A 19,000-nucleotide genomic window follows, 5' to 3' on the forward strand; every position below is an offset into this window, starting at 1 on the left:
GTGTGTGTGTGTGTGTGTGTGTGTGTGCGTGTGCGTGTGTGCGTGTGTGTGTGTGTGTGTGTGGCACAGATGGAAGAAAATATACCTACAGCATCTGTATGTGTGTGTATATTACTGTATACATATGTCTACTTGTATAACATACAGTGCTGTCAGGAAGTATTTGGCTCTGTACTCCAGCACATTTAAGTTGAAATAAAACTATGAGTGTGAAGGTAAAGTGGTTCCCTATGCACTTACAACCTCACAGCAGTTTGTGTGCATTCATGGACAAAGACAGTGTTTTGTGCAGTAATAGTGTGTGCAACATAACAAACACTGCAATGATAATAATAACAATAATAATATGTACACACTACTGTATATAGTATTTTCTATTACTGATTTTGACTATTATTTTGTCTTTACTTTTACCGGTGCTTCTTTTTTAGAGAATATCAAATCATGCCTTAGGTAATGATCGAAAGCAACGGAAAAAAGTGTCCAAATAAGCCCTGACTGCACTCTATGTCTGTATTGTTCATATTCTACTAATCAAGAATCAGTAGATTCTCAGTAGGGAGGTGAATGTTCAATAGGAGCAAGAAACATCTGAGAAAACATTTTAAAGTCTTCATTGATGGCTTTTCATTGGAGAAATGTTTTTCTGGGTCGCTCCTTATTGCAACAGGCACTCGATGTGGAGTAAGCTAGTTAGCTAACAGCCTTATCCTGTCTTTTTTCCCTTGCTCCCCTCCCACCTTTGACCCCCAATCTTTGACCCCCACCACTATGTGTGTATGTGTGTGTGTGTGTGTGTGTTTTAACGCTGTATGTAGAAACAGGTGTGGAGTGATTTTGGCGGAAAGATTGATAGTGAAGTGTGGAAGGCAAGTATAATGCACTCAACGCCAATGAGTCTTGTTCTTGGTCTATCCTCACCAGCTCTTAGAGTGTGTGCATTTATGCATTATGTGCTACAAATTCACTGCCTGGGCAAAAGCATGTGTGGCTGATGCTTCAGCATAAATATAACTGCACCACCCACAGCATTTTGTCATGCCTGGTATGTAAAACATCTGTTTTTGGCTGTAGCAACACACTCAACAGGTTGTTTCTTTCTTCACTTATGTGGCTAAAATATTGTCATCTTTCCTTCCTGGATGTGTTTGCACACACAAGTGTGTGTACATACTACATGTTAACTTTCTCTCCCTGATGCAGCATGCCCCATTACACATAACACACCAACGCCATTTTCCCATCCAGCAAGGCCTTTCCGCCCACTTTTGGATGCATGCAGGCATATACTGTGTGGGGTCAAAATATTTCCATTTGGTTGCTGCCAGGTTTGTTAGCCCCTCTCCCACTTGCCCTGTTACCCGCGAATGTTATGCATTATAGTTGTAGATAGATGTAGTTGGAACAGGGCTCAATGTGATTTTTGTTTATGATGGTCAGATTTCTGGACATCTGTCACAGCTGTAGTTGGACCAAAAGCACCAACATCCCCGGGAAAAGCATGCAATTCTCTTGGGAGTTCCAAATGTACTGTATGTTGGTCTATTAAGCAATTCAATCATAAAGAAATGATGTAGTTTTATGTAATAATGGGAAGTTCCAACATCTAAGAATTGATGCCAAACAGAACCACATTCACAAGCTATGTTGTCGGAAAATTAAACCTTAAAGGCAAACAGCAAGTGGACATTGACCCTGTTATAAGAATGATGTGAATTTGATATCCTCTTGCATTAATAAAGGGTTATCAGAATACATCTGGATCACTTTCCACTGCATTACCTTGCAACTATAAAGTAGCTTAAAATAAAACCAAGTATTGGAGACGACAAGGCTCCTATCTGAGCGCAATTGTTATGTCCTGTGGGATCAGAGAGTTCCTCTTCATACAGGAGACCTGTGAACCCCAGACATTTTTATCCAACAATCTTACAGGTTACATGTGTGAAAGGGGTTTTAAGGTAGTTACCATTTAGCCAAAGATGTGGGGTTTATTTCTGTGTCATTTTTGCACACTGTAATGATGTCACCTGTGTGCACCAGGACCTGCAGGCAGCCACGGTGAACCCTGACCCCAGTCTGAAGGAGTTTGAGGGTGCCACACTTCGCTACGCATCACTCAAGCTAAGGTGAAATACCTGTACACACACACACACACACACACACACACACACACACACATACACATACAAGCAGACACAAAAATGTCTCTGTCTCTTCTTTTCTTTTCTCTCTTCGTTTCTCTAATCTTGTGTTTAATCAGTATTTAAGTTAAATGAGGTCAGACAAAGCAGGAGTTAGTCGTTCTACTCAGGAAATGCCTCCATTTTCTCTATTAGTGTAATGACTGCCTGTAGCCTTCACATGCAGGACAGGAACCTTGTTAGTAAAGCAGCTAATGGTTGCAACAATAATAATGCCACACTGCTAATCGTATAACTACATCCTGAATTTTTTACACCATCTTTTTTTTCCAGGAACCGTCCAGCAGTGGAAGCAGAGGAGTCCAGCAGTGGCAACAGTGACCCAGAAGCAAAGGTAAGGAGCCTTTTTCCTAAACTTCTTGAACTCCAGTTCAAAGCCTGCATGATTCTTCATAATCTGTGGTTTTAGACACAAACCAGATTAAGTCATAATTCACTTTGTTCTGCAGCTATTGTATTGTATCTGTTAAAACAAGCGACCTTTTGTATTGTGACTTCTTTGTGTTGCCTTTATGTAAACTGTCAAAATGTTAGCGTGGCTGGCAGAATACCTCCACTTGTGGAATGTTTCTTTTGCAGAATCTAAAGTTACTTTCTTCTGACTTTATATATGTGTGTTATCTAATCCTACCTTTAAACACTGTGGAATATAATCAGCATTCCCAGCACACATGGCTTCTTGCCTTGATGTGGTGTGTGTATGTTTTAGTTTGTTGATGTCCTAAGCCTGTTTGTTTACTGGTGGTGTTTATGTTGATCATGTTGGCTGCCTGTGCTCTCATCTGAGTGAAGAGATATCTAAACAATACTGCCTCCAACTGGTGAGACTGAGAAGTACAGTTCAATGCTACACATTGGTGCATTAATTACCAAGGCCTCTTAAACCTTCAAAGCTAAGATTCAAATGAGATAAATGAAAAGTTTTTAATGAAGGAGTTAGGCTCAATAAAAGCTATTACTCAGTAGAATGCTATGTACGCTCGGCTGATACTGTTGTTGTTGTTGTTGTGATAAGGCAAATGCAAATAGGCAAATAAGTTATAAATTAATTTAGAATCCAACAAGTTAAACAGGAGAATAGATGAATTATTTACCTGATCTGATACAGAGTCATTGCATTCTGCCGCAGATTGCAGGAAGGCTAAAATACATACCAAGGTGTGTGAGGCGTTCCCACGGATGGCTGAATAGATCTAAAGCATTGCAGATTAGAGTTGAAAGCCAACGTTCAGCTTGATGACGTGGTGCTGATTTGGCTGTCTAGTGTCTGTTTCCCTCTGTGTGTTTGTCTGGCAGTCCTTAGCAACAGTGACATTGTGATGAATACCAGATACAAACACAGACCCACAGTCAGGGCATCTGGTCCGGTAGCACACTCTGACGCACACACAAACATTCACACTTCCAGCAAATAGCCCACTGCAGAATCAAGGTTGGAACAGTCCCTTTCTATCCATTTAAAGGAGTCAAATACAAACAACACCTCACTCAACAACAATTTGTATCTATCGAAGAAAACTGAACCAGATAACTGCAGGGCACACACAGCTTCCACTCAACTAAACAAACCTTTAAAGTATTTGTGTAAAAACCCAGCAGTCCTTATAAAGAAACACACTTTCAAGCTATTGGTTGGGTGTGACACAACCGACAGTTTATGTGTCATGTAGCTGCTACCACCTGCTGGCCTGGAGCTGTGACACAACTTTCACCAGACTCCTGGCAGCATGGAGAGGGACACTGCGGGAGTCACTGTGTGTGTGTGTGTGTGTGTGTGTGTGTGTGTGTGTGTGTGTGTGTGTGTGTGTGTGTGTGTGTGTGTATGTGTGTGTCAGACACTCGTCAGCCCCACTCAGCTTCAAGTCAGCAGTATAAACATCCTTACATTGAAGACATCATGTCACTGTATGTCCTGCTGTGAAATACTTAAACTCAGTGTGTTTGTTTGCCATAGTGCTGATCTTTTAAACAGCGCTTTGTCCCACTACTACTGCTCACACAATACAAACATGTATACTTCAATCAGTTTCATATGAAGTTTTCCCACAACAGACTATGATGCCACTGGTTAGTGACTCACTTTATTTTTCTGTCTGACCTCTTTCATCATGGATCTCTGTGGTCTGCAGAGTACTTTTTGAACGGAAAGCTAAAATCAAATGAATACTTGATGAGGACAAATGGATGGGTCTGTCTCCTCTCTTGGTCTCTTCATATCTACCAACATGCCTTGTTGTCCTCATATGTTTATCTAGGTTTCCGTCTCTGTGCCGTTCACAGTGTTTGGCAAGTTTGTCATTTTAAACAAGATGGTGTCGCCATTTAAAGTCAACAAAAAGTCGTTATATGTCTGTAAGCAGTATACTGCATATGCAACAGTGTCAGCGCTTGGTGTGTCTTCCAGTGTTTTGCAGTGCGCTCTCTGGGGTGGGTGGAGATGGCTGAGGAGGACTTGGCTCCTGGAAAGAGCAGTGTTGCTGTTAACAACTGCATCCGACAGCTGTCCTACTGCAAGAACGACATCCGAGACACCGTCGGCATCTGGGGAGAGGTGAGTAAGTGTAGTCATAGCGTATGCATGGTCATGCGCTTTGTTTTGGGCGTAAAATAAAGGGTGACAAGATTTGTAGCTGTTGGAAATAAAAAAATTGGAGAGGAGGAGTGCTTGTAGAAAGCCAGGACGATGAAATAAAAGGTAAGGGCGGAGGAAAGAAAAGAGCTACAGAAGTTCGCCAGGGCAACAGTCTTCTGAAATGTATGTCAAAAGATGGAGGGAGGAGGGGAGAACGAAGAGAGGAAAGTGGAGCAATGTTGGGAAGTCTTACCCTCTCTCTGCAGCGGTTGTGTTTAATGTGAAGCGACAGAACAGAGAGAGAGAGAGAGAGAGCTTCATCCCTCTTTCAATAACCTTTCATCTCCCACCCCCTCTTTTTAAGGTTTGATAATTTATTTAGAGACGCACACAAAGACACAGACACACACACTTACACACCATACATGCACACACAGACAAATACACTTTATAGCCATGTAAAAGAAAAGCACTTGACCTTTCAAAGGACTACTTTTGAGTAGTCTTGAGCTTCAGGAAATAAGGATTGCATGTTTTTGTGATGAGATCTGAAGAATTTGTGTGTGTGCGTGTGTGTCTGCTCAGGGGAAGGACATGTACCTGGTGCTGGAGAATAATTTGTTGAACCTGGTCGACCCCATGGACCGCAGTGTGCTTCACTCTCAGCCAATCGCAAGCATCCGTGTCTGGGGCGTTGGCCGGGACAACGGCAGGTTAGTCATCGTGGTGTTTTTTTCTCTCGTTAAAAATGGATTAATCTCCTTTTGCTTGTCTTCATGATTAATGTGTAATGATGAGTGTGTAAGATGTCATGTTGTGATTTTTCTCAGAATGCATACCGTGCTCTAAATCATCTTTAACATTTCTGTAGTGTAAATATTCTGAGAGATTCCTGTGTTATTAACCAGTCATCTGGGTCATGACTCATTTGAGGCTTTTGTTGTTTAAGTTTTTAAATACTTTAATTGATTAGTCACTAGTGTAGATAAAGTCAATAATGCATCACACACACACTCAGTAAAAGGTCAGAGTAACAATTGAGGGCAGCGGACGGGTGGTGTGGTGACAGGCAGAAGACAGGAGTTAATGATTGATGATGAAGGGATGCTAATGAAAGATTAATTCATCAGTACAAAGGAGAGGATGAGAGGGAGGATGGCCTTTATTCTCTTTCACCACAAATCCCCGCCTGACTATCCGTTCCTCGCTTTCACCTCAGCGAAAACACAAATCCACACACAGCAGCCGACTGTCTCCAGGTTTGATATTGCCGAAGTTGTAAGTGTAAGTAAAAGCAAATGTGCCTCACAACATATGAAGGTTTAAAATGGAACTTGAAACAAACACAGTGTGGTAGTGCTGCTGGGCGACCAGTAAAGGGCGCTCTGCACTGCTGCTGAATGCACGAGAAGAAACCGAATGTAGGTTATCAGGAACAGCCGGGTGATGTGGACCGGAGAGGTCGGTAGATGCTGTATAATTCGAGCTGGCACGTGTGTACGCGCACACACACACACACACACACACACACACACACACACACACACACACACACACACATGAGCATGAGTGCACTCAGGGAAAGAGGCAAGGCTAAAAGCTCTTGGCATATGCAGAACTGCAGAATTCTGTTGCCTCAGGGATCTCTCTCTTCTCTCATACACACATTCACACACACACACACACGTAGCAGTGTATGTTACAGTATGTTTATAAGGTGATATCACCCTGTCAGATAAAACAAACGTGTGTTTTCCGTGTACTTAGCCTTTATTTCTACCATCCACATACATATAGCGGGAGAGTCAGAGCAGTGGGAATACCTCAGCTGCAGCAGAGGGAGGAGGAGGAGGAGGAGGAGGAGATGGATAGAGGGAGGGGGAGGAGAGGGGGGTTTTGGCAGGAGAGAGGGAGAGAGGGGGATGAAGCTGCCAGTGGGGGAGGTATGGTTAGTGCTCACTGGGTGTGGAGCAGACAGGTTGAGGAGTGTGTGCACGCTTGCAGCATCACCGGGAATAGATGGGTGTGAGTGTCTAAAGACGCTCCCGTGCACAGGATTACCTGCCAATACAGGACAAACAAACGGCTGTGAGTATATTTATATTACCTTAATCTTACTTTTGGAACCATCACTTCTGCTGTCTTGTTTTATTCTAAAGTAGCAGGAAAAGAAAGATAAGCTACAGACATGAACGATCAGCCCTCAGTCTGACGGGGATGTTGCTGATCAGTTTGTTTGTGGGTTGATTTTTTTTTATTTACAGCCAGTGTGAGTTGTGCATGTCACAATTTTACAGGAAGTCAGGTGGAGCGTAAAAATCGGCTGTGGGTATGTGTGTGGTGGTTTGCTTGTGGGTGGGTGGCTGAATGAGAGTAGCAGTGCTAATCACAGACAGATTATGTTATAATGGAGTCACGATAATCTGAATCTGGTGTTTGGAAAAAAGTGTTTGTTTGCAATACTGAGAAGCTCCAAACTATGAAATGTGCATACATAAGCGTAAATCATTTTTTCTTCATGGTAGGAAATGTGCATCCAAAATTCACACTACAGTTTATATTTTAAATACTTCAGATGCGCATATTTTCCCATTTCACATTTTGTTTTTATTTATTTATGGGTTGTTGGACTGTTTGGAGAGGTACTATGGAAATTGAAACCTAGTTGGAGCCATGGTTTTCCCTGTATCACTCTCCCTCTTTGTCACACACACACATACTCACACACACTTACACCTCTGCGATAGACTGGAGAGGTTGTGTGTCAGTATAGGAATTGTACCCCGGTGCCTCCTTCTCTCCCCATGTGCCATGAAACTCATTACAGCCATAGAGATTACAGATTCCCACAGCAACCTTGACATTTTCAGTGGCGTCGGCATGATGATGAGATTATATTCCAAATGAGATATCACCCCCCCCCCCCCCCCTTCTCTCTCCTCTGACTTTTATCTTCTCTCATCTGGGTGTTTTATTCTGCCCCCGTCTTAACGCTTTTATCTTTATCGTGTACATTGTTGCAGTTCACTTCCAATTTCCTCTCCCAGTATTTCACATGTCTCTCATTATATTCCTTTCTCTTCTGACTCTCCCTCTCAGTAACTTCTTTTTTATGTGGCTTTTAGAAACTTCTGGCCTATTTCCTTTACTTCTTTTAGGAAACACAAGCCATCAGTAGCCACTTAAAGCTAATTACACCCATCCAGAACATCTCTCTGTCCTGCTATCCCTCCCTCCTCGCTTTTCCTTCATACAGTTTCTGTCAATTTTTCATATTACCTCAAGGTGAAGTATGCGTAAAAATGACCCGCATTGCTGCTTTGACCTGTGCTACACCCCTTCAACCCACATGCACACACACACACACACACATGCATTTTCTGCACTGCTCTTGAGGCTGTTTCGTGGAAAGTAGTTCTGTCGAGGCAAAGAAGATGACAGAGTATGTAACTCAGTGTGTTGCCTCTTGTCCCCCAGCAGGAGGTTGGTACGATGGATATTTTTTCTCTGTTCTTCTACTAACTGTCTTCCTCTCCTCCCTTGCTTCCTTGGACACAGAGAGAGGTAAACACATTCCTTCCTTTCATCCCCCGACCCTCCTACACTATCTCTCCATCATCTGTCATTCCTTATTGTTTAATTTCCTCTGCGTCTCATTTTTCTCGTGTTCAAAGTGGCTCTTGATGTACTGGAGCATTGTGTGCGCACACACTCACAGATGTAGAAAGTGAAGGTGACCTCCTCTGTCCTCTGTCTACAAGCATTTTTTTAAGTATGCACACACGCACAAATAGCAATCTTTGGTGGAGAGTTTCCCCCCGAGGGACTGGGCTGAGAAATCTTGTTAACCCTCAGCCCTGTGTTTCCTATTGCATGGCATATTGAAGCACACAGCTTGAAGGAAGTTATTGAGATTGGTTTTATGAGCATTACTGAATGATGTAAATCAGCGTGTGTGTGCTGTGCCGTACTGGTTTAATTTGGTGCAGCTATATTTCTTCGTATCCTATGTCTTCATTCCTCCCTCCCTCCATTTCGTTTCCTTCTTCTTTTCATCCCTTCTATTCAGCAGACTTAAATTGTTTTCAGCTCCAGTGGGCCCTGGGGAAAGTTCTTCCTCGCTGTCACTCATTCAACTCCCTCTTGCATCACACTGCTCTATTGATCTCTGGGGTCTATCGACCTGCGTGTGTGTGTGTGTGTGTGTGTGTGTGTGTGTGCGTGCGTGCGTGTGCGTGTGTGTGTCCTGTATTCATCAGACTGATAAAGGTCAGTTCATCTCTCATCTGTCAGTCTCAAAACTGGACACACACACACACACACACACATATCATAAACACACATTACTACTTCATTATTTATCTGTCTTGTCTCCAAGTTGAACCGAAACTAGTCCAACAAGCTCTCCTCTCATCCTCGTCCCCCTGGCGTTTTTCTCCTTTCATGTGTCTTCACTGACCCTGTGTTTTCCTCTCTCCCAGGGACTTTGCATACGTGGCTCGTGATAAAAACACCAGGATCCTGAAATGTCATGTGTTCCGCTGTGACACGCCAGCCAAAGCCATCGCCACAAGCCTGCATGAGATCTGCTCCCGGGTAAGTGGTTCAGGCCGGAAGAGGGTCCAGAGACACATGGCCAAGTTTGGCAAATAGACTCAGATAAGGCTCCAACTTGTTTCCTCTACCACTCAACAGGGAAGGCTGGGAGACAAGAAAAATGTAGGCCATTATCACACTTCATTTTACAAACAAACTGAGCTGAAACACCTCGAGATATAAGAAAGTGGCACCCACTTCCAAAGCAAAAACAGCACATTTATTAATAGCATTTACTCAAGTACTGGAAGTTGTGGTACCTGAGAAAGAATACACTCACTCAACACATTTAAACTCCTCAAGAGTGCTTCCATTGTTTTATCATATTTACTATTCCACAATCTAGGCACACATTTCAAGTATCTGCAGTCCTCCAAATGTCCAAAAACAAGATTAAAGTTTTCTTCTCCCAAAACACAGTTATCAGAGAGCCTGCTCTGCGTGTCCACTCTTCGATGAATACAGATGAATCTGAACAGAGTTAGATGAACTGTATTCAAACCATGTTTTTTTTATTGTGTCGGCTTTATTCACTGAACTGACTTGGAATTAATGGGCTTTCCTTGTGTCCTTGTCCCAATAAAACACATTTATAGCTTTAGATCTTTAATTCAATTTTGGAAATTTTATTTATGTAATGTATTTAAATTCTTTCTTTATTTATGTAGACTCATAATTTGGTATTGGATTCGATTCTGTGTAGCGTTTTCAAGGTTTCTTTTTATTATTATAACTTTTGTTACCTGCAGACTCCTTGTTATGACCATTGACTCGAACACAGTGTGTTCCTGAAATGTCATTTGTGGAGAAGGAGCGATTTGTCCCTCTCCTCATCCTTCACGCTGATACCAACTGTCCCACATTTTACAGTCAACCTACATTGTAGAAGATCGAGTCTGTTTGATACAGACTTTTCACACAAAAAAAAAGGATACATAGGGAAAGGCGGAGACTTTGTCACAGCAGGGGTTGCTGAGATGCAGAATTGTTGTGACAAACTCTCTGATTAAGGAAATGTATAATTTATGTGTGGTGTTTCAAGGCGTGTGAAAGTGTTTGTGTATGAATGAATTTGGCTGTTTTTGTCAGTCTAACTCTGTATTTGCACGTATGTGTTTCTCCCTGTGAGTTGTACTGCAGGAAAAGCTTTTATCCTTGTTAGGAAAGAGGAGTGTGACATGGTTAATGTGCATGTGTGTGTGTGTGTGTGCTCCCCAGGTAAAACGGATAGACAGAATGACAGTATCAGGGGTGAAACTGCTCCAGGTTTTCCTGAGCTCCTTCGTGTTGACTCTTTCATCTTTTTGTTTCCTCCCTCATCCTCTTTCACTTTCACACATTTTTCTCTTTGTCTCTTCACCCTCCTCCCCTGTGTCTCTGCCACGGTATCCCAATTCTGCTCTGTTTTTACACGCCATTTCCTCATACTTCTGTATCTGCTCTTGTGCTCCTCTCCCTCTCTCTCTCCTCCAGATAATGACAGAGCGAAAGAATGCCAAAGCGATGGCAGGAGGCTCTCTCCAGGACAGGATGCAGGCAGGACTAGATCTCCCTTTACAAGGTAGGAGCCATACATACAATATCTCCCTCACCTCCCTCAGTGTGTGTGTGTGTGTGTGTGTGTGAGTTAGCGAATGCGACAAGTGACATGCATCAATAGACGCATGGCAGTCATCACTTCTGTGGCACACTGCATGCATTTAAACTTGTCATATGTAAGAGAAGGAAGTCTCAAAGAAATTGGCATGTTGTCATCACAATGACCTCTGACAGAAACCTCGAAGCACTTTGATTAATAAATCATTTTGGAGCCATTCAAATCAGTCACTTTATTTCAAAAGATCCAAGCTGTCACTGTGAGCAAGTTTTGGCCTTAAAGGTGTCCTGTGGAGTTTTCTTGTAAACAAACAAAGTTATGTTTACATTTGCTGTTACTTATCAAAAACGCATTGTGTGTGACCTTGAAGCCTGACAAATCTGTTGAATGCATCTACTTCCTCATGAAACATTTACAAAGCCGATTTTTTAAAAACATATTTCAAATTCTGCTCATTGCTACTTTTCATTGTGCGTGACTTCAGCAACCGTCGATCAGTAGGATAGCGTGAAACTTACACTGACAGGAATATGTATCCCATGGACACACGCTGGGGTGCATGCACGCGCAATACAAACAAAACAGGGGACCCACTTGTATAAACATTGCTCCTTATGTCTAAAACTCCACACAGTACCTTTGAACAGTTGTTTGCAGTTGACAGATTTCGGGGTTGATGGTCCACTGCACCAGAATAATGTGCCAGTGTTCATCATCTCACCTTCACATTGTCAAATTTACAGAGAAGATGTAGCCCTTACATTTTTTTAATAGCCAGACAGATTGAAAAAAAGTAGCCAGACAAGAGATGTTGATGGCTGCAAGACCAACTTTCTTTTACTTGACAATGCAGGAGAGCAGTATTGAAAGAATAGGTAGGCTAAAATAGTGTATATATATATATATATATATATATATATATATATATATATATATATATATATATATATATATATATATAATTATTTTTTATTTTTTCAGAGAAATAGTTGTTTCCTTAAAAATAGGACTTGCTGCATATTTTTAGCTTAGGCCGGTTCTCTCATTCAGTCATAAACATGATCACAACAAGCCATTTCTGTCATCACTCAATTTTTTCTCTCCTGTCTGTGCTCTGTCACTCTGTCAGAGTGAAAAATGGTCGGCTGTGCTGCACTATGTCATTTAAAGTATATACACACATGTAATTGGACAAGACACAGCGACAGTCCAGCCTGCTGCTGACAGCTCGTCAAATAAAACATCTGCAGTGTCTGTCTCTGCTTAAAATAAAACCACCTGACATCATGTACATCTGCACATTTACCTTCCCTCCATAAATGTGCATTGTTGGCTGTTTACATGTAGTTAGGCCTTTATTCTTATGAACACTTGTTAAATGTGTATGTGGCTTCTCCCCAGCAGAGTTCCCCACACCAAAGACGGAGCTGGTTCAGAAGTTTCAGGTGCTCTACCTTGGGATGCTGCCTGTGGCCAGACCTATAGGTGAGTGTGACCCACACACACACAATACTCATGCAAACTATAATGACAGTTGTACATGAATTTAATTTTTCTTGTGTTTGTTTGTTTTTAACATACTCTGCTTCAGGCATGGACATACTGAACGGAGCTATAGAAAGTCTAACTGGTTCTTCCAACAGAGAGGACTGGACTCCGGTTGCCCTCAATGTGGCAGATGCTACTGTCACTATCAGCAAAGACAAGGTCAGACACACATCTGCCACTGCTGAACTACTGCCCCCAACTTCCCCTGGATTTTTTCACTCTATTCTTTCCAGCTTTCTGTGCAGAAAAATAAAATATGATATAACAAATTCAGGACAAAAAGTCCTGTCCGTAAAGGCATTATGGGATTTATTGATGCGACTCCCTTCATAGCAAAAGAAAACAACCGCCATCATCTTAAAGCAAGTTTCTGTACATGCTTGCACTCCTATGTCAGAGGGGTGTAATTGATAAGAAAGATGGCGGCGCATCCAAAGGCCAGTTGCTGTGGTTGTCTTGTCCCCCCGTTTACAGAAATGATCTTATCTCAGCTTACTTTACTTTTCAATACATTTTGCAAGATATATTTCACTGATAAAAGGCTAGATAAAAGTACAGAATATGACTTTATTACAGGACTGCAACTTCAGTGGCTAACAGACTAGCATCAGTGTTATCCAAACAAAATATGTACACATGGCTAGTGAGTTTGAGTCATCTTTGAGTCATCTTTGAGTCTTTGAGCGATTACTGTCTTCCCTGTTTGGCTTTACTTGCCTCAGATAGATGCTTTATTGTGTCTGGTGCAGAACATTGTGTCGAGCCTTTCCTTCAGCAATCACTGTAGTTAAAAGTTTATCTGCTCCTCGCACTTGGTGGAAAACTCTGGATTGAACAGACTTTATTGACATTGTCAACCAGAAAGGTAGCAGGCGGCTGCCCAGAGCAATGAGACAGAAGTGAAGCTCATAGACAGCAACTCCACTCACATTAAATCTGCATGTTAAATCTTAACAACGTTCGACCATGCAGATGACATAAAATTTCTTTTTTTCTCATTTGAATAAGTTCTAACATCAAGGCACTTAAAGCCCAGCTGCTCCAGTGGACCTGTTTATTAGGAGACTGTAGTTTTAATAGGCAGCTCCTCCTGTGAACATGTGTAACTACGTGAATGCCTACAAGTGCAGAACAAATGCTGGATGATTGTAAATTCCTTCAATAGTGTGCAATAGTGTGTTTTGTGATGTCTTTTTTTCCTTGTTTAAGAATGACATTTAAATCCTAAAAAACACATTTGAATTTTTCATGCATGTACTTAATCTCACAAACACACACCAGGACGAAGAGGAAGTGCTGGTGGAGTGCCGTGTTCGTTTCCTGTCTTTCATGGGCGTCGGGCGTGACGTGCACACGTTTGCCTTCGTCATGGATGCCGGCGGCCATCGTTTTGACTGTCACGTCTTCTGGTGCGAGCCCAACGCTGGGAATGTGTCGGAGGCTGTACAGGCAGCTTGTATGGTGAGTCACCCAGCAACAACACAGGGCTGACAACCCGACTCAAATACACTGAGCCAAACTCTGATGTGGTTAGTTAAGAAATAAAGGAATACCCCACAGTGCAGTAGATGCATGCTTAAATATCAAATTACAGTTGTAAAGTGTGTGTAATTATAACATAACCATGCATGCTAATTCAAGTTGGAATTTGTATCACATTACTGTTTTCATGGTAAGAAGAAACAACATGTCTTTTCAGCTAAAGGTAAGAAATGCTTCATTTAGGACTTGTTTGTAAACAGACCTCAGAAAATGTAAACATAGCCTTATTAACCTTATTAGACCGTACTAAAACCAGCTGGTCTCATGATTAGGGTTCATTTATTCCTAATCGAACTCAAGGCATCAAATGCAAAATGCTTGCATGTTGCAAATGTTATTTATACTAAGGTCATCAATACTTAAAGTTCAGACATACAAAGACATTTAGAGTTTAGTTTAGTTTGAGTTGAGTTTTTCAGTCTTGACAGATGGGTGTTTTACTGTCTGACCCATATGCTCTCTTCAGGTTGTAATGGGGCCCTCTGTCAAAGCACTGTTGGTGTAAAACATACATTCATGTCAAGAGAAGCCACCTAAAGTGAAAATACTGTGTGTGTGTGTGTGTGTGTCTTTTACAATGTTTTTATTTTATTTTATCGCTACCCAGAATGCCCTCTCTAGTGTTTCTGCTATAATGCAGCCCATTAATGGAGGTTACTCATCTTCTTCTGCCCTCTCTGCTGTGTGTGAGTCACAGTGCTGTCGACTGCTGGCCGAGCTATTGATCACACATCAGAACTTTGGATATATGGACACACACACACACACACACACACTAAAAGTGATTCACAGTGACAAGAATCATCAGTCATTACTATTGATCACAGCTAGCAGCCTGCACCAGTCAAGCTCTCCCTACTCTCTCTCTCTCACTCTCTCTCACACTCACACTCTCTCACACACACACACACACACACACCTCCACAGTCGTACACTCAGCAGCTGTAACTCTCTATTATTTACACTATGACTCTTTCTTTCTCCCTCTCTCTCTTTCAGCTGAGGTATCAGAAGTGTCTGGTAGCTCGACCCCCCTCCCAGAAGGCCTGCGCCTCGTCGCCCCCCGGGGACTCGGTGTCCCGTCGGGTCTCGACCAGCGTGAAGAGGGGCGTCCTGTCTCTCATCGACACCCTCAAACAGAAGAGGCCCGTCACCGAGTTGCCGCAGTAACCGCGGTTAAGCGCTACCGACTCCCTGCCACAACCCCCAGTCACCATGGTAACTAGTCGCATCGCTGCCAAAACCCGTCGCCACCACAGACCCACGTAACCATGGAAACACAGCAAAGCCCCGGGGTTTGGGAAACCATGTCACAGTTCCTTCACTTTTCTGGAGTAAAATTGGAATTTCACCTCAAGAGTTTATCAGCTCTCGAGCAGCAACTCAAATCTGTTTCCTTAAAAATAACTGAGAGGAATAAAAACTCTAATCCCACATGAAGAAGGAACAACCCACAGAGGAACACGGTGATTGTAAAGGTGATAGTGTACATAGAAGTAACTCTCATCCCCCTCAGCACAGAGTGAAGAGCGAGGTGACGAGAGCAAAAACTGAAGAAGTAGGAAGTGCTCCTTCAAGCACAGCACGTGTGATGAGCGAGCTCTTTGCTGCCCAACCCGCTTATCTCTCCATGCTCTTATTGTATTTGTGTCTGTGCCTGTGCCGCCAGCATGACCTTGCACACCTGGCCACGCCCTCCTATCAGTCACCTGATTGTCCTGTTAGTCTGTAGTGGCGTCTCCCCCCTCTGTCCCTCTTTCTCATTGTCCTCAGTAGACGTGAAGCAAATGGAAGGAAGGAATCATCAAAGCCATCGTGTCTTGATTTTCAAATCAGTATGTAATGAATGACAGAAGGAAGCTGCTACAGACTAAAGAGATTTGGCCGTCAGTCGACACACTCTCACACTCTAACCTGTTCAACTAATCCTGCATGAACCTTTTGTATAAACGTCAACCATTCTAGACAATATCAAAACACTGCTGCTGCTTTCTGAGACTGAAGGGGTGAGAAATCCGAAGCCACATTTTTTTTTTTTATTATTATTATTTCTTTGTTTCCCGTCAACTGTGCAAGAATCAGCCTGGAGGGTTCCGAACGAGTGGTGACCTTTCACCCGAAACATCCTTCATAGACTTCCTGTTTACTTGTTGTCTCTATTCTTTTGTCATCTCTCTGAAAATGACAGACGATAGCCATAATAGAGGAAGAGATGCAGGGATGGTAAACAGTACTAGACTGCTGCTCCTAACACAGGAGACGTCGGCATGCTGCTGCTGCTGCTCTTTGATACATATGCTGGAGGAAATTTGACAGGTTATTCCTTTAAATCCCACCTCAGTATCTGTCCCCAGAGACTTCATATCCACTTGGCAACACAAGAAAGACTAGAAGAATCATGCAGAGAAGAAGACTGGAGGAATGTGTTTTCGTACCCGGGGATGGCGGTGATGATTTAGTGAGAAGCAGAGCGACAGGTTTCACCTCCAGCCTCGGCTGTTGTTTCAAGAGGAAAGCCAACAGAGAGACATGTTGACTCAAACCAACAGGACTTTCCTGGGCTGCTACGTATCTGTCTCCAGGGTTCTGATCACTTGAATGCGCCTTCTCTGTTTTTTTCATTTCCTACTTCCTTGCTGTACGACTGTTTTCATCCAGTGCCACAAGATCACTCGCTTTTAGTGTTTTCTGTAGTTTTTCTCACACAAATCTCAATTCAACACTGCTAGCTCCTTATTATCACATATCTGACAAGCGTGGATATATGGTAATAACACATACCCACATTTTCTTATGTAGGGCCACAGATTATTACTACACCTCTATAACTGACCGTTTGCTAAACCCTTCTACTGGACTGCTAGGCACGGCCACCCTGTCAAGCTTTTGTATTTCTCCACAGGTTAAAGCAGTGGACAAGGGGCTGTAGGAAGACACTCTGTACGCGGTATGTAAATTGTTTGGAGGGTTATAACTGTAAGCTAAGTTGTTAGCATGTCAGGCTAACTAGCTTATTGTAGATGGCAAACTAGTTAAGGGTAACTTCAGCAGCTCTGTCCTGATCTTTATTGGATTTGAGGAAGTTAACACTCCAGCAACCCCAGCCAAGCGCTATGATCACTACACACATTGGTTAGTCCTCTTCCTAAAAGCCTGAAGAGATATGCTGTTTGAAAATATGAACAATAAAGCATAAGTCTAATCTCTGTCTTGGTTCTCCAAGTATGTTGGCTAAGCAGCCAGACAGGATTATGTTAGAATGATGTTATTTTTCCTCATTATACTTGTTATAACCAGGACTAACTAGCTTTTCACTGCGCTACAAATATTACACAATACACAAATTACACAAATATCGTGTATGAAGCCATCAAGTGCATATCCAAGACCCCTTTTACAAGAATTTGTTTTAAAAATGACATAAAATAGGCACCTGACAGAGTATTCAACCAACTCATGGAGCTATTGTAAGCTTAATTAGCCAGCTAGCAAGCTGATCAAATCTTGCAATCTTTTCCTTGCCAAAATTGACTGTTGTCAGTTAGACTGAGAAGCTGCTTTTGTCGACTTCTCTGTGAAATTAACAAACCATTATTTCAGAAATAACAAACAGATGTTACCTCCGTACGTGCGTCTCGCTTGTTGTCTCCATGTCTTGCTTCCAGCTGTTGAACTCCACAGTTAACTTACACAGTGTGAAGGAACCAGGAGTGTAATTGAGATTCTGATGAGAAAATGCAGCCACATCACGTTCTTTTGTCACAAGGATGTTGAAATGTGAATGAGGTGACAATGTGTGTGTACATAATATCCATTTAATGTAACATTTGGCATTAATCATTGTTATAAGCTATCTTTTCATTTTGAATGTCTGTACTTTTCTGTTATTTTCTTGTAATGAAATGCCTTTTTTTGAGAACTCACCAAATGGCCAAAGTGTAAAATACTGATATACATTGTTGTAGATAAGAAAAATACGAGAGCAAATAATGAAACAAGGAGAGGTGATTGGAAATTTTCACAGTTGTCAATTAAGTTGATACTGAATTTAACTGAGCGATTATCTATGCATTCTTTTGATCTCGAGAAATGGAAAGTCGTGAAAAGCCTTGCATGCCCTGGGACGGTTGAGAGAACGACTGTATGTACTGAACAGAAATATTTTTTATTTTATTTATTCTATTTTATAAAGGTATATACTGATTTTATTAGTTGGGGCAGGTCTCTTGACTCTGTGTCATTGTCTCGGTCCCTGGTTAACTCACAATGCTACAACAAGCTCCGCTTTGCAGAAACAGGCAGGTAAAGGAATATATCTTCACCTTGTACAGTGCACTGAGAGCTGGAAGTCCACTGTTGGTCTGAACAGTTAACTGAGGAGGAGAAGGAGGAGGATTGTGGTAACAGCAGTGGACTCCCAGCATCTCTGTCAAGCTCACACACATAAAACAACAACAAACACACACACACATTTCCCACAGATGGATGTGTTGGCTTCCGTTTGCTGCTCACTGATTTGTACACTTTATCAATGTAACCAATTGTGAGAATAAACAGCATTATAAAATCGAACACCTGGCTTTTGTGTGTCTGTTATGTGCGTTAAGGCTGCAGCTAATTTCTGTTTTATTTATCGATTTTTCTTTATTTGATTCAATGAGTTATTGTTTAGTTCCTGAATGGACCGGGGACGTTGTGGTTCACCTCTGTGCCACCAGGACGCCCCGTTCCCAGTGTTGTAATGCGACGCCTCATTGCAGGTTTCAGCCTGTTCAAGAGTGATTTCTTCCGCTCAGATAGTTTTATTTTATTTACTTTATTTTTATTAAAGTTTTAGAGGTCTGATAAGATGAATGTATTCACTATTTCAGGAAGAAAAGGCAAAATTAGAGAAAAAAAACTGTATAACAGCATTATTATATTTTTCTTTCCTATTCTTTT

General features: G+C 42.0%; 1 protein-coding gene across 7 annotated transcripts in view; it reads left to right on the top strand.

The window, feature by feature from the left end:
* apbb2b (amyloid beta (A4) precursor protein-binding, family B, member 2b) overlaps positions 1–16,071 on the top strand; it is a 43,865-nt gene extending 27,794 nt beyond the window's left edge. For 3 of the 7 annotated variants that reach the window (XM_070915419.1, XM_070915415.1, XM_070915416.1), the window contains 11 exons: positions 819–869; positions 2,044–2,129; positions 2,478–2,538; positions 4,609–4,755; positions 5,362–5,489; positions 9,258–9,372; positions 10,846–10,933; positions 12,371–12,454; positions 12,561–12,676; positions 13,799–13,978; positions 15,059–16,071. In XM_070915419.1, the coding sequence (XP_070771520.1) occupies positions 819–869; positions 2,044–2,129; positions 2,478–2,538; positions 4,609–4,755; positions 5,362–5,489; positions 9,258–9,372; positions 10,846–10,933; positions 12,371–12,454; positions 12,561–12,676; positions 13,799–13,978; positions 15,059–15,229 (1,227 nt within the window). In that variant the 3' untranslated portion in view covers positions 15,230–16,071. Of the gene's footprint in view, positions 1–818; positions 870–2,043; positions 2,130–2,477; positions 2,539–4,608; positions 4,756–5,361; positions 5,490–8,334; positions 8,341–9,257; positions 9,373–10,845; positions 10,934–12,370; positions 12,455–12,560; positions 12,677–13,798; positions 13,979–15,058 lie in introns of all 7 variants that reach the window. The other 4 variants (XM_070915414.1, XM_070915418.1, XM_070915421.1 and 1 more) reach the window with 2 other exon arrangements.
* Positions 16,072–19,000: the final 2,929 nt, after the last annotated feature.

Source organism: Enoplosus armatus, chromosome 2, assembly GCF_043641665.1.
Source record: "Enoplosus armatus isolate fEnoArm2 chromosome 2, fEnoArm2.hap1, whole genome shotgun sequence".
Taxonomy (NCBI): Eukaryota; Metazoa; Chordata; class Actinopteri; order Centrarchiformes; family Enoplosidae; genus Enoplosus; species Enoplosus armatus.